This window comes from Hypomesus transpacificus, chromosome 12 (assembly GCF_021917145.1).
Source record: "Hypomesus transpacificus isolate Combined female chromosome 12, fHypTra1, whole genome shotgun sequence".
Classification (NCBI taxonomy): Eukaryota; Metazoa; Chordata; class Actinopteri; order Osmeriformes; family Osmeridae; genus Hypomesus; species Hypomesus transpacificus.
Window position 1 is genome coordinate 1,670,049 of NC_061071.1, and position 26,288 is coordinate 1,696,336.

The 26,288-nt window shown below is 50.1% G+C and overlaps 1 protein-coding gene across 3 annotated transcripts; it reads right to left on the minus strand.

The window, feature by feature from the left end:
• On the minus strand, positions 1-26,276 carry zranb3 (zinc finger, RAN-binding domain containing 3). Of its 3 annotated transcripts, none has more exons than XR_006956841.1 (22): positions 25,871-26,029; positions 25,452-25,622; positions 22,460-22,478; positions 22,037-22,215; positions 21,706-21,937; positions 20,439-20,524; positions 20,053-20,224; positions 18,251-18,394; positions 16,135-16,254; positions 15,031-15,150; positions 14,749-14,928; positions 14,396-14,563; positions 13,858-14,272; positions 11,152-11,484; positions 9,263-9,387; positions 8,521-8,622; positions 7,813-7,955; positions 6,868-7,083; positions 6,034-6,385; positions 4,683-4,814; positions 4,158-4,345; positions 1-2,514 (listed from the first exon to the last, which is right to left on the minus strand). XR_006956841.1 is itself a non-coding variant. In XM_047030711.1 (22 exons), exons 3-22 carry the CDS (start codon positions 25,598-25,600, stop codon positions 4,247-4,249), a joined length of 3,486 nt encoding a protein of 1,161 aa, XP_046886667.1. In that variant the 5' UTR covers positions 25,601-25,622; positions 25,871-25,892; positions 26,047-26,275; the 3' UTR covers positions 3,937-4,246. The 3 variants fall into 3 exon arrangements, 2 of the variants coding, with proteins under 2 accessions (XP_046886667.1, XP_046886668.1); XM_047030711.1 differs by lacking the exon at positions 1-2,514 and adding an exon at positions 26,047-26,275 and having other exon boundaries at positions 3,937-4,345; positions 25,871-25,892; XM_047030712.1 differs by lacking the exons at positions 1-2,514; positions 25,871-26,029 and adding an exon at positions 26,047-26,276 and having other exon boundaries at positions 3,937-4,345.
• Between the last annotated feature and the right edge of the window lie 12 nt (positions 26,277-26,288).

The window sequence follows — 26,288 nt, forward strand, 5'->3', positions numbered from 1 at the left end:
AAATTAAGCTTCAACCGTTGTACGTCTAAGAACAAGAACCAAGGTCTCCTGATCACATGTGCTCTGCAGTTCACTGAATATTTAAGGGCTTGTTAATTAGGGTTGGCTTTAACTGTACGTACATGTAAAATTAATCCAAGTCCGTGACCCACTATGAAGGAGCCAAACCCTGCCTGCACCCTTTCTGTTTGAACTTCCAGATCGCAGTTAGCCCCCTCCAAGTTTGACTACTCTTCTGGTGGCCATAACTCCAATTACGGTTATTGGGGTGTCCTGGATTCCTGCTGACACCAGCTCCCGGAAGGATGCAGGCGTTAACATGAGATAAATCCACAAGATCAGACGCGATCCAAGATGGATCTATCATGTACTGATCCCTCCGGTATTCTGGTCTAGATTTTAAATTCCAATACTAATTCCTCAATTCCACCATACACATTAGCCTAGCTACTTTACTTTATTTCTCTACTAGCTGTCATTCAAAACGTGGGGGAAATGTCCTGACCATCAATTATTCACAAACCTCGGCTTTTGAACTAATTATGGCACATCAGTGACCTATTTGAGTTGAACAGGGTCCAGAAAGACATGGAGAGACTGCTGCTTTTTATTTTGGTGTAGGCTACCATGACGGAACGGATAGCCGAGGCTACCTACCGAAGACTAGCGTTTATATCTTGTCAGGTGCAGGCCCATGGAATTCTTGAGGGCGTTTTACCCACGCCTTCGAGTATTCGCCAGCGAAAACAAACATTGACTTATGTGCTCCGGTACTACCCAGACATTCTCAATCACACGCCTCTGTGGACACGCTTGGCTGGCCAGGGGTGTGCTTACTGCCTGGGTGGTTCGTTTGAAATTCAAGGCATCGCCTCCTCATTTATAACGAGGCGGAGGACCCTACAGTCTCACCCTTTCCTGGTTTAATTAGTCTGCGAGAGGGTGGAGTGTTGTTCCCCAAGACCATCCTATTTATATTCTCTAAAGAGCACAGCTAATGGTTCCTCAAGCTAAGGAGAGGTTTTTTGTTTCATTATAGTCAGAATAATAACCCTTCCGTCTGGGTTAAAGGACACTTCAAAGACGGTAGATTTTGGTAAGCTTCTCACTGTGGTTTCTATTTTCTCCGCATACAGCATGTCCACCCCGCATGAAAGACAAGGCCTACACAGTTTCCCTGTCGTTTACCATCAAAACAATTGACAATCAAAGTAAGCTTCATATAGAAAACCACTGGATATTTGATCAGCTTGAACAGAAATTGTAGCCTAGAGCTGGGCACATCTGATTGTTTGCTGCCTTCACCAATTGCAGCCCATAGGCTGTGTTGTTCGAATACGGTCCTCATTAGATGCAAGTCATTGGCTGCATGTTCACTAGGGAGGTGACAGTCATGGTGCTAGGGTGTCTGCCTGTCGCACGGGGGTGATGGAGGGGACCGCCTGCTATACCCCAGTAATGATGTTGTCACTGTCCCTCACTTGCCTGGACTTTTATATGGCACCAACAGACGGGGAATGTGCATCGTTTTATTTTTCATAATTAACGACCTTTAATTTTTGGTTCTAGCCTCGATATAAAATATTTCAAGAAAGGTGTTGAACGAAACCACAAGGCAGGGTGTTGAACATTTGACCACAAGCTCCTCTTTTAATCACTGGCTTCGCTGAGTGATACCACAACGCATTTGGCAGTAACACATTCCACTCTACCTACGCTACATTCTGGCCGCCCCAATTGTGCCATTCATAACTCGTTATTGGTAAATCACTGTCACAGAAACTGTAAACTCTTGGATGTAGTCCACCCCAAAACAATACCTTAGCACTCTAACTCCGGGACACAAATGGTCATTGAGCCCTGCGCACTGTAATGAACACCAGGTGAGACAGAGCTGCTCCAGCATTATAGGGCCTACATTAATCCACACAGATTGCGAAATGTCTGAATTATGCTAAGAGCCTTGTCTTATTTTGCTTTGATTCCCCACTGTGGGAATTGATTGCGTTTTCGGAAATAATCCCTTGCATGCAATGCATTTTAGGGAACGATAGCGCGCCATCTGAATAGATTTAGGATGCGAGAGAGCCACCTCTTGCTCAGCTGAAAGAGCATTTACGTCCCGCTGTACATCAGATCATTCCTCCATATGACATTAATAAAAAAGGATGTAGCCTAAATAATTGTGTAATTTGATACACACATTAAATGGTGTGTGGTTCAGTGACAAAGTATACACTGCACAATAATTGATTTTTTGGTGAGTGAAAGTAATCCGATCAACAATTTTCTTTTAATAGATTAATTGGATCATTTTTGACTGATAGTCCTCGATATCATTCCACTAAACACTTGCGTGAAAATGTAATTATAATGTGGATCCTGCAGTCAACCACTTACTGTATGTACCTCCCTGGGCCTGAATGATGATCCTGTCATCTGTCTCTCCAGACGATAAAAATGAATTCTGATATTGATATCTTGCAGTGATTTTTTCTTTCTCCATTATAGTCCCTGAAACAACAGCATCAATATCAATGTAAAAAGCCATTGCCACAAGCTGCGTGTTAACTAGAGGAGAATAAAGCCACTACCCCTATGGATGTACCTTCCCAATAAAAGACACACACATATGATTCCATCTCTGATTACGGCCCTCTCTGTATGCATCTGCACATCATCACCACCAACACTGTTGTTGTCGTTTCTGCGGGCAAGGAGTTTGCCTAAAGCAAACAGGAGCGTCGTGACACGGCTCCAGGTTGCTCTCTACTCAACAGGGCCTCAGGGAGGGATTCAGGCGCATCCCCCCCCCCCCCCAAGCCTCCACTCCACTCAATACAGCTCTGCCTGCCGTGTTATTAAAGTCCTCCAGTCTTCGTGTGTAATAAAGGAGCGAGGCGCGCGTGTGTTTAGGGAGGAGGGGTGGGGGGTAGGGGGGGTGAAGGCAGCCAGGCGATGGCAGGTGTGGGCAGGGAGCTGGCAGCTGACAGGAGGCTGAGAGGCCGTGTCAGGAGGTGCTCTGTGAGATGTTCATTACTCCCAGGGTCCTGTGGGTTCAGACAGGCAGAGGGACAACAGCCTTATTAAGTGGAGACCTGGAGCACCCGTGGGGGGGGGGTCTCTCTCAGCCAGCCCCTCTCCTTTTGAGCGGGGGGGCTGGGGGTTGTGCCTCGGAGGCTCAGGTGGGCTTGAAGGATGGGAGATAGTGCTACTGTAAGCATTTGGTTGGAGGTAGCCTGTGCTGCTTCTGTAAGCTACTGCACTGGTGTATGTGTGTGTGTGTATCTAGATGTTTGATGGGAACGGTCGGGGCAACTAACACTGACGGATCGGTTCCGACAGCATTCTGAAACTAGAGTGAGATGTTGTTGAGTAAATGGAGTTAGTGTGTGTGTGTCCATTCTCTAAACGGAGGCTGTAAAAAGGATTCGATACTCTCCGCAATGCTGATTGTGAAGGTCTGTTTCCATAGTAACTTTCCACCACTTCCTCTCTCTCCAGCCTCTATATTGAGTTAACTCCTTTTAGAAGAACACAGGGGGTTGCAGGAAGATGGATAGAACTGGCAGAGGGTGCACATTAATAACTCTTTGTTCTCACCGCAGGCAATGTATTTTCTACCTTCCTCTCCTGTTGAGTCTCTCCATTTTTTTCTATCTCACCAAGCACAGGTTCTAGCATTGTCAGGCCAAGAACACTAGTGTCTGCACTGTAAAGAAATGACTGACTCACACATGAAAAGGAAACTAACAGTGAATCACTGAATGAGGTGAACATTTCAGTATTTTATTTCAGTCAACATTCCTCCATACACCTGGTAACCGAACACAAAAAAAACCAACACTTGTGCAAGCTTAAAAAGAAAAATTTGTTTGTGGGTTCCGCAAAGATGCGAAGAATCAAATTATTATTTGTTTCTCTTCATGCGTTTTGCCCAGCAAGTCTGCGCAACCTTAAAATAGCCCCAGTGTTTGAAACAAGCTCCGCTCAGCTCTGAGCTAGATAGGCCCATCATAAATCAAGCCATGGCTCGCTGCTGACGGTTCGAGGGCGAGGACGGATGCACGCCGCATTGTTTAGCTAAACCTCTTTCGACAAACTCAACAGCGACCCTGAAGCAACAGCCTTTGTGCTAACTCACTCCATCACCTCACCTGAACGTGATCGTAAGACACGGGGAAGCGACGGCTAAGCAAGCCTACACGTCAGGAGAAGAGACGGTGTCTTCCCCGGTGACACCATGTCATTTCTTGATGAAGAACCTGCTGATGTCAGAGGTAACCTTGGAGGCTGACAGTCCTCTTCTCATCTGGCTGCGCTCCTTGGCCTGCTGAGAAGTCCTCTGGAAAACCAAACACAAATATATTTGTATTTCCACTGATCCATTAAGTGCCCGGGCCAAATGTGCAGCTGAGTTTGGTGTTAGATGTCCAGAAAGCATTTCTCTACAGCATCCAAGGGCCCACAGCTTCTAGTCCGACTACAGGGAGACCCTACTGGCTCATACAGACGGCTAATGTATTGCTGCATGCTTTCTTTCTGGACTAAACGGTCTCTAATTGAGAGACACAAAGCAGACCCCAGAGGTATGGAACTGTCATACACTTTCTTGTCAAGAAGTAACATGCCATGGGGCAGAGTGAGAGTGCATGTGTGTGTGAACAGGCGGGGTAGCATACAGATCTGTGGCAGACAGTGCAGAGGGTCTGGAGGTTGTCCAGGGAGCACTGCCCCCCCCCACTGTAGACCGGCCGGATGTGGTCCACCTGCCAGAAGTGGCCCTCCACTGGGTTACGGATCATCTCATTCAGCTGGGCACACGCACGCACACACACACGCACACACGGTCAGATGGGGACACAGAAATATCTCAAGGATGGATCAAGTCAATGACGGCATCATTCGAAACCATACAGCAGGTTCTCAAAAAGCCCAATAAGCCCGCCTGCAGAAAAACTAATGATGCGACCAACTGAAACACAGAGGACTTCTGATTGGTGTTGCTTAATGTTCTCTCCTCCTCGTGTAAGCAGCCCAGCTCCTGCAGGGCCCCTGGCTGGCCTGGGGGTTAGGTACAGGCCTGGGAGGGGGACTGACAAGGCTCTAATGTAGCAGAAACCAGCAGGGGGGCACAGGGGGCAGGAAATCACATGCCTGACTAAAATGGTGGCATTTCAATCAGAGTTGTATTTTTTTCTTCTTCTTCTGTTCAGATGGAAGAAAAGCCCCTGGGGATGCAGCCAGAGATTTTAGAGAAATCAATCTCCATACTTGGTGTGTGTGTGTGTGTGTCCCTCGCTCTTTCTCTTTCATCATAACCCAGGGAGAAAGAGAGATACTCAAGCAGACAGGGAAAGGCAGGGAAAGGCAGTGCTCATGAGCTGAGTTGCTATCTCCCTGCATCCCCTCAGGTCAATACCCCCCCCACCCCACCCCAGCTCCACGCCAACACTCGAACGCACCGCCCATGGAATTTATTACCAAGGGGCTATGGCCAGGTCTCTGCAAGGCCCAGTTAGCCTAAATCCGCCCATTGATTTGCGAGCCGTTGCTGCTGGGGGGGCTTTGCAGGAAAATGGCAAACCAAATCAAACAGGCTCTCGGCAGCACTGAGCTTGTGTGAAAAATCAATGCGGGGATCTGAGAGGCACCGGCAATCCATTTACCCTGAGCCTGGATGAACCTGTGTGGTTGGGCTTGGACACACCTCCTCCTCTTCCACCCACACACACACACACTAGCCTTTCCCCTCACAAACACACTGTCCTGGATGTGAAGCGCTGCCATATCCGCATAGCTGCCTGTCTCCTCAGAGACAGCATCATATGCGGCTCCTGATCGTTTATCTCCTCTGAGCACGAGGCGGCTCCACCGTGGGAGAGAGGGGGAGATAATGACATTTATGTACCCCCCCCAACCCCTCCCTGGGAATGTTGGCTGTGAGGACCACTCTACCTTCCTTACGTGTGCTCTTAATAGAGTTAGCTATTTATAGTGGGCAAAGTGTGTGTGTGTGGGGGGGGGGCCCACCTGTTTGAGTGACAGCTGCTCCAGCCAGGTTCCCTCCAGTATCTCCTTCCTGTGGGCGGGGGGAGCGTCCCTCACCCTCAGGTACAGCTGGTGGGCCTGCAGGCCGCAGTGCTGACACACCCCCTGCTCCGTCTGCAGCACGCGGGCCCTCATGTAGGCCTGGCTGGAGCGCAGCTGGAACTCCTCCTGGCAGGCCTGGCTGCAGAAGCGGGCGTCGGCCGAGGCCCCCTCTGGAACAGGGGGGCAGGCCTTCTGGCAGAGCAGGCAGAGGGGCACCCCCGCGCTGTCCACCGCCTGCAGGTACCCCGGCTCGGAGGGGTCCCCTGTGGGAGGGGCTGGAGCCTCACTGTCTCTGGGGGGGGGGGAGGGGGGAGGGAGGCAGGGTGGTTGAGGAAGTACAGGTCAACACTGAGGACTTGACCTCATAGTCTGCTTATAAAACTACAATTGCCCACGGGTAAAGTAAAACAGTTCACAGGAATGTCACATCTAGTACTGTATATTAGCATTTCCAAGCTGTCAGTGGGGCATATGGTGTGTGTGTGTGTGCGTGTGTGTGTGTCTTGGCAGAGGAGGGCTGCACAGTCTGGGCGGTTGCCACAGTGCTCCAGTGGGGTCCTGCCAATGTGTTTGGGGACAGATGGACCCCGCTCTCCTCGGCACCCCTGTGGTCCTCAGCAAGGCTCACAGGCCGAGAGAGAGAGAGAGAGACTGCTGCGGTTGCCATAGCAATGTTCTCATCCAGTGAGCTTAAAATCTTTCTCTTTGACGTTAGACCTGACTTGGTCAGGTACTGCAGAAGCAAACCCCTCCAGCTCTGGCCAACCAATGTACCTCTCTGGGCCGGCGGGGGGCGAAGCCTGGGGGGCAGCGGGGGGCGAAGCCTGGGGGGCAGCGGGGGGCGAAGCCTGGGGGGCAGCGGGGGGCGAAGCCTGGGGGGCAGATCTCCTCCTGGAGAAGAAGCGCTCGGTGGCGATCACACGGACGCTTCCGCCCTCCTGCTGGGCCCTGCTGAGGGAGGCCTCCGCCACGTCCTCCCGCCTCAGGTACCTGAGGAGGAAGAGGAGGAGGACACATCAAAGAGGAGCGAGTGCTGGGTGAGGAGGAGGAAGGAGCATCGGGGTGGGGGTGGGGGGGGGTATGAGTTCCTTGGCTTCAAAGCCGTTGGGCGGATGAAACGAGCAGGATGACATGAAAGCCGTTGGTGGGGTGGGGGTGCGAGCCGCAGTAGGGATTCTAGAGGCCGGTTGATTCCCACTCGGCCATTCAGTGGTCATCAAGACCCTCTTCTCTACGCCTCCAGCAGCTTCATCCTGTTTCAGTCTGGTTTACCACTGTCATAACGTGCTGGGTACACATGCATTATCAGTCTGTAACTCTATATACGCATGACCTGAATGTGGAGCAGTGTTTATTCCTGAGAGTCAATGGGACGGTCATGATTGGCCCTGATTAAAGTATAAATCTAACAGCTGTCGAATCAGCCTTGCTGATTTCCCCCAGACTCACTGTTTGATTGAGTTTAGACAGACAAACCTGTCTCAGGATAGGTATTTGATTGGGTCGAGCTGCCCCCCTCCCACTGACCAGCGAGCCTCAACACTCCCTATCGGCAAGCTCAGAGCCCACACTAAAAAGCATCTTTTATTTGCTGACACCCAAACACAGACACACACTTCTTTGTAAAAACACTCACTTGCAAGTGGTTTTCTCCTCTCCCCCCCCCCCCCACCCCCCCCACACGCGTATGCCTGCCTGCCTGCCCGCCCGCGAGCCTACCTCTTGGTGCTGCTGTGTCTGCGCTGGGTGCTGGTCAGCTCGTCCAGGGCCAGGATGGGACTGTGAAACAGCTGACCGCTCCGACGCACCAGCCTCTGCTTCATGGCTGTCAGAGTGGTCCATTCCCTCACAAACCTCAGCACCTGGACACACAACAAACACGCGTACACACACACACACACAGCTGTTTACGCTGCTAGCACTTGTCACTACCAGCGGACAAGTAGCATGTCTGCCTCTCTTTCTTGGAGCAGGACCTGCTGTAGCCTCGACTATTTGAAGCAGGCTGCTTGGGGTCCTCCGTGCCTGCATGTGCTTCAGGTCTGGGGTCTTGTCTGTGTCCTCGGCGCTCCCTGGCTGTGATTAGCGTCGCTGGCAGCTCCTGCTGAGCAGGTATGGCTGCCTGCTAATGCAGCAGATGCTAGCTCAGCCCCAGCACGGCGGCGATAAGGTGATGATCCTCCTCGTTTAACGACACCCATAAAACAGCCCCCCCCCCCACCCCTCTTCAAGCGGTAAAACCCGGACATCTGTTGTGGAGCGGCAATCTGCCGCAGTCCATTTAGGTAGTATAGTTCCACCAGCTTCGTCTTGACATTGTTACAACAGCGTGGCTAGAGGTTCCCTCGCTCCATCTGTATTGGATAGCCCCCCTGCAATGTGGTTTGGTTTCCTACCACACCCACACTCCCAGAGACCGAGGCCCACCTGGGTGCTGTTCTCCCTGCGTCTGAAGGCCGGCGGCAGGTCCTCCCAGTTGTCCAGGCTGATGTCCAGGGGGATGAAGTTGCAGTTGAGGGGAGCACCATCCTGTGGGGGGGGGGGGAGGAAGACGGGAGTAGGTGGGGGTGGGGGGGAACGGTTGAGTTTGATTCACATTGAGCAGATTTCAGAAAATACACGGGGGTGGCTGTAAACTGAGCCCAGCACAAATGCCTCCACGGATTACCCAACCTCAACACGCTTAAACAAGAATAACACAAGCTGGGATATCACAGGACAACAATACCACTGCAGCTCGGGGGGGGGGAGAGGAAGAGAAAGACATTTGACGATGAATTCTGTGAGCGAGAGACTTATAATATTTCTTTGGGGTTTCAGCCGCAGAGATAAATCCTGGTGATGGGCTGTGTGATAGGCTGTGTGAGTGGTGTCGGATTTACTGGAACTTCAGGCTCTCGCCTCCTTGGCTTTGATGGGTATTATGTGAAAAGACGACTGATGTCTATCTTTAGTGACACCATAGTGATATTTCCACATTGGAATTGTGCGGGTGTGGTGTGTGTGTGTGAGGGTGGTGCTTAGTGTGACGGAGAGTGTGTTGGACAGGGATAGATGGTGGTGGTGGTGGTAAGGTGTGAGCTAGGGGGGGTGGGGGAGGGGGGGGGGGGGGTGGGTGTGCAAAGATGACCAAAGCCTTTGTGCAGACAGTGCGCATGAGAGGTGGTACCTTGGTGTAGAGGTAGACCCTGTCTGTGTTCTTGCTGGTACAGAACTTCAGGTTGGGGTACAGAGGAAGACCGCCTGAGCTGTGCTCCTCACTCGGACTGGACGCACACACTCTGTCTCTCTGGGCTGCGGGCGGGCGAGGAGAGAGGAAGAGAGAGAGAGAGAGGGATGGAGGGGGGGGGGGGGAGGGAAAGGAGGAGCGAGAGGGCAGGTCATTACTGTCTAGACCGAGGCCCCCCAATCAAAGCGAGCGCAGGAAAAGGTCAGCCTGCTGGGGATGAGACAGTGGCGACACAGCGAGGTGCCTTTTGGATGATGGCCTCTAACGCCGTGCTAATGCCTTTTAGTAAATGAGAGAGGCCCGTCCAGAGTGGGTTCAGCTGGAGAGGGAGCTCCAAGATCTCTGCGGATCCCCGGCAATACTGCTTATCAGCACATTCGCTGGTTACCTGTGGTGGAATGCGGGTGAATTAAGTGGGACATTTATAAGACGGGGGGTAATTTATCTTACAAAGCAGTCTTATTAGGCTGTCACTTAGAGAGTATGAATGCTGCCCTTCGCGGACCCGTGGGAATTTACTTGTCATTCCACAGCAGAAAACAGAGACACTAATTGGACCGAGTCTGTTTGCCTGTGTGTCCACCCCCCCCCCCACTCCCCGATCCTCTTCCTAAAAACTCTAATTGTGCATTCCAAGTAACAAGCAACACTGCTGCAACATGATTCAATCGTTTCAGAAACGTGGATCGGGGGGGTCCAGGCTGAGAGAGACAGGGCCTGGAGGACTGATTGCTCATCTCTGCCACGAAGGAAACTAATCTCAGGGCAATCAGGTGGCGAGCGCTGCAGACAGGTCCGCACCGCGCCTCGGAGATGCCACGCTCAGGTAGAGGAAATCATTAGACGCCCTTCTGGATGGCATAGGTCACTTTTATTGGCCCGCTGCTGTGTTTCGCATTAACCCGTCGCCCCCGGAGACTGAAGAATGGCCGTCTGAAAATAGCCCACAACCGTGTGACATCGGAAATCACATAAGGCCATTAGCTGCCATCAATCAGCTTGTGGGGAAAAGTACACAATGGTAACAAGCCGAGGCAGGACGTTAGGAGCTCTCTGAAGACCATGTCTTTGTGTGAAAACTGAATTTGGTGTATGTGTTTGTGTATGTGTGTGTGTTTTTCTTTTTGTGACTGAAGCCATATTTATGGGTTGCCATGTGCAAAGGTTCTTCAGGAATGAAAGGACCCTGTGCCGATCTGGCGCCGTTTGCGAAGGGTGTGAATTAATGTGCTGACAGGCTGGCGAAAAGGGTTTCTTTTTTTTGTGAAGCAACTTTGACGCTTAGTCGTGAAAACAGGACTGAATAGAAGTCCTCACAGGCTGTTCAATAATTCACCATAACCTGGACACTTCAATACGTTTCTGGATAGGCTATTCACACGATGAATACCGATTTTTTAATGACGGGTGCAAATTCTCTCAGGGACTATACGTAGGCTTATATGCTGTGCAAAGAATGAAATTTGTATCTACACAGATGGTAGTGAAATAATGAAAAGCATCAAAACACGTGAGTGAGAGAAAAAGCGATAGAAGGCCAAAAGAATAAATACCATCCCTAGCTGTGTTCAATCCAGAGGTCTACTGTGAAGCAGTGAGATAGGCAATATCCTCTGCCAGATTATAATAATAATAAGATGCACCCCTAACCCATTTCCTTCTGAGGCAGCAGATGGAATACTGATATGCCCACATTTATTTGGAATGATGGTATTACTGTATTATACCAGTGGGGGGGACAAGTTATCCCAAATCATTTCCCTACATATGAAGTGTGGGAGGGTGGTGGGGGTTTGGGCGGTCTGTGGGGTGGATTCCAGGTGGATTACCTTCCGTGTGATCACAGAGCGCTGATTGTTTGCCTCCAGGCCTCTCGTCCTCCTCTGGTTGCGGTGCGTCTGTGTGTGGCTCAGGTGCTGTGTGAGAAGCTGGGCCGGGGTGTGGGCCGGGGTGTGGGCCGGGGTGTGGGCCGGGGTGTGGGCCAGGGTTGGGCTGTGGTTGGCTGGCGGCTGGGCCGACACACGGGTCGGGGAGGTCTCTGTCTCTGGCTGCTGGGCTGAGGGGCTCTGCTGGGCTGAGGGGCGCTGCTGGGCTGAGGGGCTCTGCTGGGCTGAGGGGCTCTGCTGGGCTGAGGGGCTGTGTTACGGCAGAGGCAGTGGGCTCTGAACATGGAGACAAAACACAGCAAGATTCCTTGATGGTGTAAACTTACTTGCCGAATATAAAGCTGATTCTAATAATGTCAGGGCTGCCAACTTTTCCAAAAACCTTGGCGTGAGACGAGTTGAGACCCCCCAAGTGAGACCCCCCCCCCTCCCCCTCAGGACGAGCTTTCAGGAGCTTCACCACCCTCTAGATACAACATGTATGAACATTTACAACCCAGAAACATAAGGTGGAAAGAGAATCTGGCTGAGAGAATCTGGCTGATATGCTAATGAAGTCTTCAAAACATTCCACCATGTGTAGCACTAACCCAACTGACAGAAGGAGCAATCTTTTCTAGCAATGTGACTTCCTGAAGAGCCTTTTCTGTTGAGTTTGTGAGGAAGTCTGAACTTGTGAGAGACTGAGACATGCTGCTAATTACTGCTCTTTCTACTTGGAGGTGTGCTTCTGAAAGGCCAGCCTCTTATAGATTTTCTCAAATGTCACATGAATTGTCCCAGCCCCCCCCCCCCACACACCTGTGATCCCCAGTGGCTGCTTCACTAACAAGCTGCGGGGACAAGGGACTCGATTTCGTACTGAGTGAGACATAATCTTGATAATTCTAGAATGTCTCGCCTTTCAAAAATATCGCTTGGAAATGAGTTCAATTGCATGTCCCCTAAGTTTCACATTATTCGCAAGAACATGAGAAAAGGACGTGTAGATTTAGTGCTGATCTCGTTTTACACAAGTAGTAAGTACCTTTAGTACCTTTTTATGAGTAGGGGTGATTTATTGTCTAATGATGACAGTGTTAGAGGGTGTTTAAATGCTCTTATCTTGCTAATGAGGTAGTTATACTAAGATTAAAAAAGCAATATAATATGTATGTAACTAGTAATTACTACTAAACCATGAGGCCAAACAAAGTGCTTTTTCTCACACTTCACACTGAAGCGACATCATGCCCTTTCCTTTACTCGCCAGTCTAAAAAGCCTTGCTGTAATGGACAACATGCTCAATAAGGATGCCATTGGCAGGGATCTCCTACTTTTAGTCCACATCTGATTGCCGGAAATATTCACACACCTATTTTATATATTTTTTTTGCATCAATTTAGGATGGTACTTACGGTACCTTTTGCCCTACCGATATACCAGAGAGAATAGTAGACAGTTTTTATTCTTTGGTTCATATGAGATGTTATTAATCATTCCGACCCAGCAGGAACCAGAGAATATGTAGTCAGTGGGCTGTGCAGGAGGTGGCTCTGAGCTGTGTACGATCATCTCATCCATTCAGAGACGCAGCAGAGAAAACAGCCGCTTCCTCCCATACTGATGGGCTTTTCTGCTAAAGGATCCCAAAGAGGGGACTACTTAACTATGGTAAGGATAAAGTAGCTGTTTATTCTGACAGCGGGTTTCAAGATAAACTGAACAAACTCACACACATACAGGAAACTGTGTACAACGTGTGCTCATATTGCTAACAGACAACTGAACCAGTTGTACAAATAAATGAAATAAAAAGAAACATTTGACTTCCAACATCCAAGGCCATGTCCAGAGCGCTGGCGAGAGGCCAGCGGCGCGCTGCCTCGTCCCCCACACCTGAGCCTGTGCTCGGGGCTGAGACGGCAGCCAGGTGGGGGGTGGAGGAGCATGACAGCAGCCTGTACTAAAGTGGCAGGCGGAGTCAAAGCCCAGGCAGCAGCAGAAGGGTTATTCTGAGAGGCAAAACGGGGGAGGGGGGGGTGGTGGGGGCAGGGTGTCGTGTGTGCGCGAATTCGCAGTGCCGCGTCTTGACGGATGGAACAACAGTGTGGCACCCCCCACCCCTCCCCCACACCACTTCCTCCCCCGTCACACGAGGCCGACTGAAACCTGTCGTGTTTGAGGAAAAGGAATAGAAGTCTCCTTTGTTCCCTGTCTCCCCTTTGCCTCCCCACTCTCTCTTATTAGGTAGCATCACAGAGTGACAGGGCGCTCCTCGCCAAACTTCTGGTTTGAGCGGATGTATAAAGTTTCCCCCGAAACTTTGAGACTCTTGGCACGCAGAGAGGGTCTCTGCACTATCTGTCAGGTGAGAATGATGCCAGGCTTGTCATCTTGCAGAGACATTCCCCAATGTAATCTATTTCTGACTCCAAACGCCTCCCAAACGGGTGGAAACGCACTGGCAACACCAAGTTATGTTGATGAACAAAATTGGTATTAATTGGCAGAACTGATTCATCTATTCATTGCGGGTGTGAGCGGTTTTTCTTCTCAAGAAAGGTTGATAAGCTCAGTAACGACCCTGTCGATGAAGCACGCCATTATCCTGATTGTGTGTGTGTGTGCGCGCGTGCGCGAGTGTGTGTGTGTGCACTGTACTCACCAGAGGTGGGGCGTGGGGACTCGCACATCTCACAGTAGGGCAGCAGAGTGCTGTTGCAGTAAGTACAAGCCCCACAGCTCCACTTTAGCCCCTGCCCTGCCACCTCGGGCCTGGGCGGGGCTCTCTCAGAGAGCCTGTGGGGGCCAAACAGGGGGCACTGGGGGCTGGATCCCCCAGCACAGGACCTCCTCTTGGCCTCCAGTCGAGACCTGGGGCTGGGGCCGGGCGTCCGCAGCCTCTTCACCTGGGGGGAGAAGTCCTGGTCTGGCTGGCTGGGTGCTGGACACGGGGTCCCCTCCTCTTCCAGCGCAGGCCTGGCTCCCTCTCCCTCCAGCGAGGTCCTCTTCCTCTTCTTCTCCTTGGTCGCGTTTGGAGAGAAGAAGGAGCGGATGTCGTGCTGCTTGTCCCTCTCAAACTACAGGTGGACACACAACATGAACACGCATCTGTTCCAAAAACAATTGACCGCAGGAACAGGCGCTCGCAAAACAATCCCCCGCGGCAACGGCACTCGCAGACATCGTCGATGGTGACTCACGTGGGAGAAGAAGACGCCGTCTGTGTCCGCGTCTGGGTCCCCTCCCACGGGCACCGTGCTGGGTGTCCAGGCACTGGAGAAGTTGAGGAAGTCCCACTTGTCTTTATCCCCGACCTCGGCATTCAGGTACTCCTTCCTGCCGTTCAGGGTGCTGCCCGTGACCGTTTCCTGTGGAACAAGCCAGCCTCAGAAAGCGTCCTTCGCGACGTGGAGCTACGACCACAACGTCAAAACGAGGACGGCAAAGGAGCTCTGAAAGGCTTTGCTGGTCAGACAGACAGAAGGGGGCGGGGGAGGGTAGCGGAGAGAGTTTGGTCTTTTTGGAGATGTGCCTCGTCGCTGCTGGCGCTTACCTTCCGGTTCAGCATGCCCCACATGACCGTGTCGAACGTTCCCTTGGCGATGAGGTAGTGCACGTGCACGGAGGCGGTCTGGCCGATGCGGTGAGCGCGGTCCTCGGCCTGCTTCACGTGGCCCGGGTTCCAGTACAGCTCAGCGAACACCACGTGAGAGGCCGCTGTGAACGTCAGACCCTGGCCACACAACACACACACAACACACATGATGTCCCCCTTACACTTCAGTAATATTGGCTGGTAAATAAACAAAAGGGGTGTGTGTGTGTGTGTGCGTACCTGACCGGCTGCCTGGATGCTGAGGACTGCCACGCGAGTACTGGGGTCGTTCTGGAAGCGATGAACCAGCTGGATGCGCTCAGACGACGGGACGCTGCCGTCGATGCGGATGTAACCGGCCTGGGAAGACAAGAGGATTGAGTGTGTGTGTTGGTGTAGACTACTTGAAAAGCCACAGAGAAGTACTGTCCAGGAAAGGATGATAGGAATACATTCCCTTCCACCCATTTCCAGAAACGGCTACTGCTGCAAACCCTAAAATTGATTTCGATCGGAAAGGCGTGCGCGTGCCCGTGAAAGGAAGGCGTTCTGTGCTACTGACGTGACTAATTTCATGGTGTTTTAATGAGCTCTCGTTTAGTCACCCCTCTCTGCTCTCGCCCCCCCTCCCCCTACCTATCCTCACCCCCCCCCCCCCCCCCCCAGCCCCTTTCCAGCAGCCTGGCGTTCATCACGGTGGACGCTCCTGTTTTTAGCCCTCTTCCTGTTAATTGGTGATTATGAGTCAGAGAGCGGGACAGCGTTCACATTAGAAGGTGGGATCGCATACTTCACATCCAGCAGACACCTCTCTCCCCCCCCCCCACTCCAAACCCCCTCCCCTTGCCTCACACATTCCTGCCTGTGAGCTGAGAAAATCGTTTGCTCATGAGTTGTGAAACTGGCTTCAAAGACTAAACTGTGAGGAAAGAAAAAGAAGAAGAAAAGTTTGGTTCCCCCCCAAAAAACTGGTTGAGCTGTAACTCTCAAGGTAGAGGTTGGCTATGGTCGTGATGACTGTGTGCTGGGCATGCAGCGCGTCGTCCATCTGTGACCGGGGACAGGGCACATCTGACAGGTGGATCTGCTACAGATGCTAACTAGTGCCTCAACTCATGCAGCTGGCCACCCTTTTACCATGGTCACTCGGCCACAAGTAATTGCTGAGAAAGTGTTGCTTGAACATCTCCTTGACATCTCAAGTGACAGGAGTTCCCCTCCCCCTCCCCCGCACCCAAAGAGTACACGCCGCGGGCAAGACAACGGCCCGCCTAACCTTCCAGGTAATGAGCCCAGCCGCCGTCGTCAGCGAGTGCTGATGGGAGGTGGTGTGTGTGTGTGTACCTTGGCTTCGATGACAGCCTCGGTGCAGGCCTGCAGCATGGTGAGGTGGTGGGCGAACACCAGGAACTTGAGCTTGTCGCTCTCCAGCAGCATCTTGATGTAGTCCTTCACTGCCCCAGCCTACACCCGCACAATGCCATGAGTCAGAGAAAACTGGTTCAAAAAAACTACCTTGTTACCATCCCAATGACAACCTACAGAACTGTACCAGAAAGGTTTGTTATTAGATTATTACAAGCAATCGGTAGCAGTAAGTCCATGTTCTAATGATACTAGGAAGGGAGGCTATGACACAGTAATGACAGTTCCTCCCCAGGTATAAGTGGATGTTAATATTGATGTTCTAGTATTCAGTGACATGTTAATTGAACTGAACACGAGAAGCTGTCCCCGTAACATTTTCTTTTCTGACCAAAAAATATTTAAAAATAATAAGTTGACCCAAAATGACTCTGCCTGCCTGGCGTGGCTGCGGGAGGCTGACAGCTCCCGCCCCCGACGACCTGCACTTTGCACCTGTCCCACGCCGAGGACAGAGCCGCCACACCCCATAATGACTCCCCTGCTCAGAGGGTCCGTAATGAAGTGAAGCCAGACTGTGGTGTGGAAGGGGGGGGGGTTCTCATTCTCCTGGCCTACTGCGAGTTGCTGCCTCTGTGGAGTTTAATTAGTGGCACAAAAGTTCCTCCGCTCTGAAGCGGCGTTAGCTCTCTTTAAAGTCCGGCATCAGAAGCGCCCTCCCCTGGGTAATTGGGAACAGATTTTTGCCGGGGTAAAAATACCCCCCCCCCCCAACCTTGGGCATGTTCGCGAAGCGGTCGCCAGCCAGTCAGGAGGGGGTGTTTACGCCTTCGACTGACACAGATGTGTGAATTCATCCACAGGTCTCTTGAGGAGGCAGAAATAGACAGAGGGGAGAAGAAACAAGACAGGATCACAAACACAAACACACACACACACGGCCGGACCTTTAATCATGGGAGGCCAAAAGGTAAGCTGAGCGAAAATCCAATCAGCAAACAACACCAACCGCAAGAAACCCAGGCATTGACGCTGGAGGGGTGGAGGAGGGTGTTGCTTCCATGATTGCGTTCAGCCAGCGCTCTTCTGCCTAAAGTTCCCCCTGGGCTCCACCTTCTTATCATGCAGGCTCTGAGGCTGGGTGTGGACTATTTTAGAAAGGTGGTCAAAACTTCAGACCTTACAGTATTGTGTAACTTCCACCATGCCCCCCCCCCCCCCCTCCCTGCATCTGAGGGGCGTGTTGGCTGTGTCTGCACCTGGCTGGTGATATTGACCAACCTCCTAAATGGACTGTGTCAGCAGGGGGATTATTGTGAAGCTACTGTGCAGGATGAACTCTCAGGGCTTGGCACAGTAGTCAGCATCAGGCTTGTGTCACCCCCCCCCCCCCTTTCCCTTCATTCAACTTCCTCTAAAGTCACATAAAAGTCAGCGCTGACTTCCCACGTTGCCATGGCGATGACACCATGGAGACAAGCTTGGAAAAGGTCTGTACTTAGGTTGGTGCGTATGAGTGTGTGTGTGCGGGGGGGGGCTTGTAAGAGACTCGTAGAAGACTTCAGGAGGAAACTGAAAGGCCACAGTTATTGCATCCCTACCTTGAGAGTGCTTTGACTGCATTGCGCCTGTTGGGGTCTGTTACCATGGCAAAGATCGGTCTTGTGAATAACATGAAGGCCAAAAATGAGAAAGAAAAATGATACAGGGAGAACATCGTGTTCAATTCAATTCAGTTCAATTAACTTCAATTCAATGTTACCCCGGAGCCCAGAAGCCATCCCTTCCTCTCTGGACCGTCAAGAAATAGACTTCAAACACCTTGTGTATATTTTGGACCATATGATCCATTAGTCGTGATCTCACATATGGGACAACCTTGTATCCCTGGCTGAACAGGGTTGAGCTCAAACACCAACCATCACGTCCACACACCCACACCCACACTATCTGAAGTAGTAATAAAAGTATGTGGTTCTCTGATTCCCAGCAGCCTCAGCTTCCGTCAGGGGTCCAGTGTGTGTGTGTGTGTGTGTGTGTGTATGGGGTGGATTTAAAACCTACTAGGGGGGCGTTCCCGTGTGCCCTGCATTACCTTGGCGACGGCGGTCTGCTTGTACATGCGCGTGATGACGCCCATGACCTGGGTGAAGGGGCTGCCGTCAGTGTCGGGGGCTGCTGGCCCCGAGCCCAGCCTCTTCATCAGCCTCTCCCACTCCTCCAAGCTGGCGCACGCCTCCTGGAAGTCACACAACGCACCGGATGATTCTTTACCTCTCCTCCTCTTCCTCCTCCTCCTCCTCGTTTCAGCTATAAAAGGGCGGAACAATTAATGGTGCCCACGAACGCTGCCCTACTTTTCTCTCTCAGCTGGGAGAGAGGAGGTGGAGGGGGGAGAGACAATTCCCCGAGACGGCGCTCCGCTCCTACCAGGAGGCCTCGGCGCTGCCTAGGTGGGTCACACGCTGGCCCAATTATAGCAGGCGCCGTGACAACCCGGGGTTGAAGATGGAGGACGCGGCGGGCCGCTACGATAAATCAAAGACGGATAGTTCGCCTCTCAAGGTGAAACGAGAGGAGTATTTAAGGAAGATAGAAAGTGGAGGGGAAACAATAGCAGAACATGGGGGCACTTCAGGCGTAGAAGACTTCTAAGCCAGCTGGAGGACATATAGGCCAGGACAGATCAACAAAACGACCAGATGTGATTTAGAAGGAAAACTATTGTTTCAGACGTCGAGTCTGTGCTTTAAAGAACACTGGAAAAAGCTACAGAGTTGAATGATGCTGTATGGTGCAGGGATGCTGTGAATTCCATCATTCACACTGAATAAAATACATGACGCAAAGTCCCTAATTAATCAGCCTAAGGGGCATGTAGGCAGATGAGGGGCTGTGCATGTGGGGGTGTGTGTGTGTGTCTGTGACAGCGGGTGATTTATGGTGTTCACCAGTAGGTGAGAGCTCTTTGTACTGCTGGGAGGCTGGCACAGAGCAGGGGAATGTGCTGGGCATGCATTCCTTCAGCTGACAGAGACACAGAGAGAGAAAGAGAGGGAGAGGGAGGGAGGGAGGGAGGAAAGAGAGATAAAGAAAGAGAGAGAAGGTAGATGAGAAAGAACGAGGATACGAGTGAGAGAGGATGTGCCCTGCCGCCTCAGCAGCCTCATTACTGCAGATTCACACACAGCACGGGGGGACAGGGAGGCTACCTCACACACACACACACACACACACGACGTACACACACACACACACAACGTGTGTGCCGGATAAAAGCTCAAAACAAAAGCCAATGAATATATAAATAAAGACAACATACGCAGGTGTAAAAAGATTTCACTGAGAATCTGCTCATTCTGTTAAATGGCACACGCATCCACATGCTCCTGAATGAATATTTACGGTGACAGTTGCCAGACAGCTGGACGGTTCCCCGACAAAGGGCAGGGGGATGAAACGAAAAGGGCAAGAAGGAAATAAAAACCATATGGCCGTGAGAGATAAAATGATAATTAGCGTGAATTGGGGTTCTATCGCTGGGCAACAGAGAGGCAAGGCTGTAATAATAGGGCGCTATATTTAGCCCCACCCACTGTCTCTGGGCTGCAGCCTCCTCCTCCTCCTCCTCAGAGACAGAGAGAGAAGAAGAGAGACAGAGAGAAGGAGAGAGAAGGAGAGAGACAGAGAGAGGAGAGAGGAGAGAGAGAGAGAGAGAGACAGAGAGAGAGAGAGAGAGAGAGAGAAGGGGGGGATTATGAAAAAGAAACCGAAAAAGAGAGCTGGAGAGAGAACTATGGAGATACACAAGAGAGAGAATGAGAAAGAGGGTGAAAGAGTGGGAGAGAGAAAGAGACAGACAGACAGATGGGGAGAAAGAGATGGGGAGGTGGATACCTTGGCAGCTTCTTTGGGCAGGTCAAAGGGGATGCGCTGGCGGATCTTGGGGGGGAGCTGGGTGAGGACCTGGGTCTTGAGTCTGCGGATCATTATCTCGCTCAGACGCTGATGCAGCTCCTCCAGGTGTGACGCCCCCCGACAGTCCCATTGTCTCCGGTTGCCAAAGAACCTGGGAGGGACAGATAACGGGCGCGGGGCCCCCTTTGTCGCTGCCTCTTCTGCACTGATGTCCCCCCACCTCTAACCCCCCCCCCCACCCTCAGCATAGACACAATGCTTCTTTAATGAAATCAGCCCTTTAATGATTCCCAACACGTCAATATGAAAGTCTCATTTGGCGGAGGCTTGCGTGTGTTGTAAGTGTGTGCGTCTGGGCTCTTTACCTGTAATGAGCGTTACAGTATTTCTTGGTGTAGTCACTCCATGTTCCAAACCTCTTGGGGTACAGAGAGTCGATCTGTGTGAAGAGCTGTAGACATACATCTGATCACAACCAACTTAGAAGGGAAGAACATCCAGCTCTGGCCCTTCAGCACAAAGGATACAGTGTAAACCTATCTGTGTGTGTGTGTGTGTACAGTGTACAGTGTACAGTGTGCGTGTGTGTGTGTGTGTGTACAGTGTGCGTGTGAGGATGGTAGAAGTGGCCAGGACCTGACAGTGTACTCTATGTTATCGTATCAAAGCCCTTTTGGCCTGTGACGGAGAGCGGAAGATCCATTAGCTCATCACAAGCGATTCAAACGCCACACCATTAGCTGTGCAACTTCTGTCTGGAAATAAAATTATATTAAAAAAACGACAGTGCCAATCCAGAGTGGGCCATCTGTGTTTAGTGCCGCAGTTGAAAGCACTAACTGGAAAGCAACCTCGCCGGGATAATAATGGGCAATTATTCAAATACATTCTTTTTTTCACCAGGCGTCGGAAATAACTAGACTGTGTGAAGGTGCTAATCAAATCGTGGCTCTGCTCCACACGCCGAGAATCTAGTTCTCCATTTGAGATGAAAGGCCTGGCGACGAGTGGGCAGAAAGAAGACAGGCCTGCGGTTTACGAATCAGGTACTGTTGGAAACTAAACATGAACATAAATGGAGAGACAGAGAGACACAGAGAGAGAGAGAGACAGAGAGACAGAAAGAAAGAGAGAGAGAGAGAGACAGAGACAGAGAGAAGAGGCATATTGCGGGTGGGTTTAGGGTGGCTTTATAATAAAGTCATCTCATTTCTAGCAACAAATCCCAGACAGTGTGAAAGCGCCAGGCTCCTGATCCGAGGTGAAAACAGGTTAAACAGAGATCTGTGTCTGTGAAATACTCAAGGCGGATGGAGGTCAGTTTAAGGAAAATTCCCATTTAGAACGATGCAACCCTCTGGGAAGAATAGGATAACAATCTCCTAGAAAAACAAAGCTGCTGATATGCTGCTCAAAATTGGCACCGAACAGCAGAATATATTTGTTCGGTCAAAATAGAAACCTGGAAAACCTCAAATAAGAAAAGACGAATATGTAGGCTGTCAGAGCTCAGTGGTTCTAACTTGTTCATTTCGATCAGTTTCATGGCCAATTTTTTGAGTTTGTGGATGCCAATGTTAGGTTTGTGCGTTTGTTTGAGGTACTGTTACAGGGAGTGCACTTGTTTTATACCTCCTCCGGCCGCCCCAGGGCGGGGGTGCCCGTCAGCAGGATGGCGCGCTTGGTGCTCTGGATGAGCGGCACCAGGATTTTGCTGCGAGCAGCGTTCTTGGACTTGAGGTAGTGGGACTCATCCACCACCACGACGGCAAACTTCTGCCTGGTCAACGCCTCCACGAGGGAGCGAGCATCGGTGGTAAGCAGGCCGTAACCCAGCACGGTCACCTTACTGGTGCCGATGCCCCTGCAGTGGACAAAGACAGACGGTCAGGTCTCCCAACAGCTTCTCCGTCCAGCCAAACGTATAACCTTGTGAGCTGGTGAGCAGTAGCAGGGGACCCACGTGGTATCGCTCTTGCTCTCCACCAGGTTGATGTCTCCGGGGTTGAGCTCCGGGATCCAGCGCTCCATCTCCTCGATCCAGGGGTACTTGAGGGAGGAGGGCACCACGATGAGGAGCGGCCACTCCTGCCGGTAGGAGTAGGCCACCGAGATGGCCTGGACCGTCTTCCCAAGACCCATCTGGGTGATCAAATGAAGAGCCCACCGGTCTCAAAACAAACTAAAACCCAAACACGCCAGGCTCACAGGCAGATTGCATATGACACGGAGTCTGCTTCACGAGAGCTGAAAGCAATACGTTCTGGAATGACCTGGTGTCAAAAATGATTACACGACTGGGAACCCTGCTTGAGTTTGACAAATTAAATTCAGAATACATCCTAGAGTTGTTGTTTTTTTCCCCCTTGGCTGGTTGTGTGCTTACCTCGTCTGCGATCATGCACCTGAAAAGTATAAAAGAAAACAGGAAGGGTTCAGAAATGATGACAGTGTTTGGTAAGCACACACACTTGCAAGAAAGATCTGATCTCAAGCCGTGCTACCATAACCACAGAATAATCATGAAATAGAAATCATGAAACAGTAGCACTAAAGCATCTGCAAACAATGAGCTCTTCTGACTAATGAGGCCGTCTGGACTCAACTGAGTTTGGTTTGCATTGAGTCAATTTAAAGCTCGACCCAGTGAAGCGTTCTAATGTCACACTTTCATATTCAGGAGAGTCTAAGTGAAAAACAGCTATATTTCGGTCAACAATTGGATTCAGCCCAAATAACGGAATCCCTTTGCTGATTCAGTTGACAGTTCATCACTTCTACAAACAAACAAACCAAAATATCACTGAGAACGGACGATTTTCCAAACGAATAAATAACTATTGAGCTCCGGCTATTCAAAACATCAAACAGGCGTCTCGCTCTCCCTAGCCAGTCCCTAGCGCGGCGATCTACTGATCAGAGTTGACAGTTTTATTATCTTCACCTCACAACGTTATAAGCCTTGTCTGGCTTTCCCACCCCTTTCAAAACTCCTTTATCCATTCCACACCTTCCTATTCATAAATGATTCCAGCAACCAGGTAACACCGGCCAGTGTGATAATGATAGCCCATGACATGGAAAGAAGCTGCAGTTGTACTCTCCTACACCCACTCGCACACCCACCCACACCTGCCCCAGTTTCCCCCTTCACTTGAAGAGCATGATTAATGTGCACCTTGCCACTGGTGTTCTTTTCTAATTGCCTGCACACGGGGCTCAGTCAGCGTAATGCATACGCACACAATGGGAGAGACTGGGGCAGGTGCCTGCCATTTCTCAGCGCATTAATCATTCTTCTTTAAATACCCTGACTCCTGCCAGACGGCTGCCATCACCGAGAATGCTCAGCCTCTGTTGCTTGACAACGCCATGAAAAAAAGAAGTATATATGTTTTTTCTGTTGTGGTATCTTGACAAAGCCCACCGGCCCAACGTGTCAAAGAATAGGGGCGGTGGGAGCTATGACCCTACTAGAAACAATAATCGGCTTCAGCCTTGTCGACGATGAATAAGGTCTCATTCTTCACCTTTACCTTCACTACAGCCATTCTAGTGGGGCTATTTGATGAAAGCTGCCTGCTATAAATTCCAAGTCTCAACAATACAATCAGCTGATTGTGTTGGTGGGAGTAGGCCTACAGTACACAACAACCACTTTGCTTCTGGTCAAATCTGTGGGATCATTGAACAAGGCAATTAGCCTGTGCCCGCATACAAAGAAAGTTGTTAGACATTCTTGTTGTTTCAGTTTTCAATTTCAATGCTGCGTGATGATGAATTGGCATTTTCATGTTCCTCTGCAACTGATGTTGATTTCTTTCTGCTTGGTTTGCATCAGCAGTCAGCTTTGCTGACTTGTCACCACTATCTGGGACTGAAGTAACTGTACAAACACCATTTTGTGTCCTTGCCAAACGTTTATGATAATTCCATCAACAGTGTCAGAATTTATTTTATCAATACAATTTTAACGACTGCAGAGACTTTGTGTGGTGTGTGAGGGAACATTACCTGATAATTGTCTGACAAAAATGATTACCCAAAAAGACTGGGACAGCTTGACCTGACAAGGTAGGAGTTCTGAATAAGCCGTTGCCACCATTGTAATGAAACTATGTGAGACATGCTGGCAGTCAAACTAAATAAGGTGTGCTTCAATCAGAGTTGTTAAACCATTGGCAAAACCTCAACATTAACTCCACGTGACGGGTGAAGCAGGGACATGTGACGTGCAGTGCAACAACCTTCCCTGCGGTTCTCCATATCTGGAGAGCGCGTGGAGCGTGACCCATCTTGGCCAGATGAAAGCGTCAGCACCAACCCTGGTATTGATCGTCACTGGGACATTAGTAGATCGGTGGCACACAACAACGCTCAGCTGTTTATCGATTTGTTATGGCATCCGCATGGCTAGCCTCATATCAACAAGCCGCTAATGAAAACACTTTGGTTGAGCCAAATGTGGAAGGTATTTTATTCAGATTTAAATGGTTTTAATGCAATTATAGCTGAATGGAACAAGACTGAGACTACAATTATCATGCAAATGTGAATCTGGCGTGTAAATAAAATATCTGTGATATTACAAATAAATTGTCACCTTAATTCACACATCTATTATTGATGCTAGCTGAAGTCATTACTGCAGTTAGCAGGCATCCCATTAGCAATGATCCTTATCATTTCTGAACTACTAGAGTCAAGTTTGGTTTCTCAAGCATTTCTATTATACACAATATACAATTTCCACTTGCCATACTCCAAAACGAACATGTTAGGCCAATTAAACTCCACCTCAGGAACTGTGCACTCCACACATCTTAACGGCTCACACTGTGTTGTCTTTCAGTGATCTTAATATAATCCTTACACAATTAAGCAGATCATGTATATAATTTTTCCATTTAAAAGATATCCATGAACATGTAAGGACCTCTGTTTGAGGTATAGTACAGTGATGACGCTACTACATAAACTGTACCTGCTTTGCTGATTGCCAACAGCTTGCATCACCACCATTACATCTCCTGGGAGAGCCAGGTGGGGGAACAGACAGTGTTTCCTGTCACATTGATGCCTGCAACCAATTGACTGGCTGGCCCATTCACATAGAACAGCACTCCCACTGCCCCTTGCATCGATCAGATGCTTTATCCCAGCACTGTCAGGCTGACTCCCCTGACCTCCCCATCCCCAAAGGCTTACATTGACTAGGCTGAGGAAATTAACAAGTCTGGACAATTTCTGCTGCCCAAGCTGAAGAACGACAAATCTCCTTTTTGGCTTAAGTCAAATGGAGAAAGTTTAAAAGCTTTGATGGGATTCAGAGTTTGAATTGAGTTGCAATTTCCTTTGTGAAGCAATTAGTTAATTACCTTCCATCCCTTGATAACGCAAATGCTACTCCCTCCTTTTGGAACGGCATCAGTCTCTGTTGTAGCTTCTCAGGAAGCACTGACAAGTGGCTGGCACATCCTCTCTCATCGGGTGATCTTTGGAGGTCCGTTGGTGAATCACTCTCCATTTTCTGGTTGCAGATACTTTATCTTGAAAATTAGAAACGGTAAAGGACTCACTAGTTAATCTGCAGCTATGCTGGCTGGTGGCTATATACTCAAGAACAATGCACCCGGCCTCAAGTAAAAGTTTCCGCTGAGCTGGCATATGAATTCAGTGGGTTAGATTTTGTAGTACCAATACTAATATTGACTTTACAGTAATCTACCATTTTACTTGCTGCGGTGCCACTAAAACTATGGCGATACAAGAAAGACTAATAGGAAACACAACATACCAGAAGATTCCGAGACTGTTGGCTGCAAAATGAAGCATTGAAAACTAGTTGTAAAGTTGTCAGTAGCAGATTTATGTTTTATCTCGAGTCGACTACTAAAACCTTTGAAACTTGCTACGACGATATGTCGCTTGCTAGCTCATGGTGCTCTGTCTCGACATGCATATCTCACTCACCCAATGAATGTGTAGTGCAAGGCGGGATCTGGACCAACACATGGACAGACATCTGTGGTGTGTTTCTTATTTGTTTGTTTTTTTAGCTATTGTGTCTCGTGGAACAAGTCAACTTCGAACTTACAACGCACATGAATGTGAGGCCACATTTCTTGAAAAGTAATTCTCAGACGAGTTTAAATCGAGATTACTTTAGCAACATAAACAGTATTATATTTGACCGGACGCGGGAGCGCGCGCAC

Bases quoted from the DNA above. Each gene is read 5' to 3' on its own strand.
- zranb3 (XM_047030712.1), bottom strand. From the start codon at position 25,600: ATGGAGAGTGATTCACCAACGGACCTCCAAAGATCACCCGATGAGAGA. The intron at 8,623-9,262 runs GTACCACCTCTC...CCCCCCCCACAG, and splicing joins GGGTCTACCTCTACACCAAG to GATGGTGCTCCCCTCAACTG. The intron at 4,815-6,033 runs GTGGGCCCCCCC...GCGTGTGCCCAG, and splicing joins AGCAGCTGTCACTCAAACAG to CTGAATGAGATGATCCGTAA.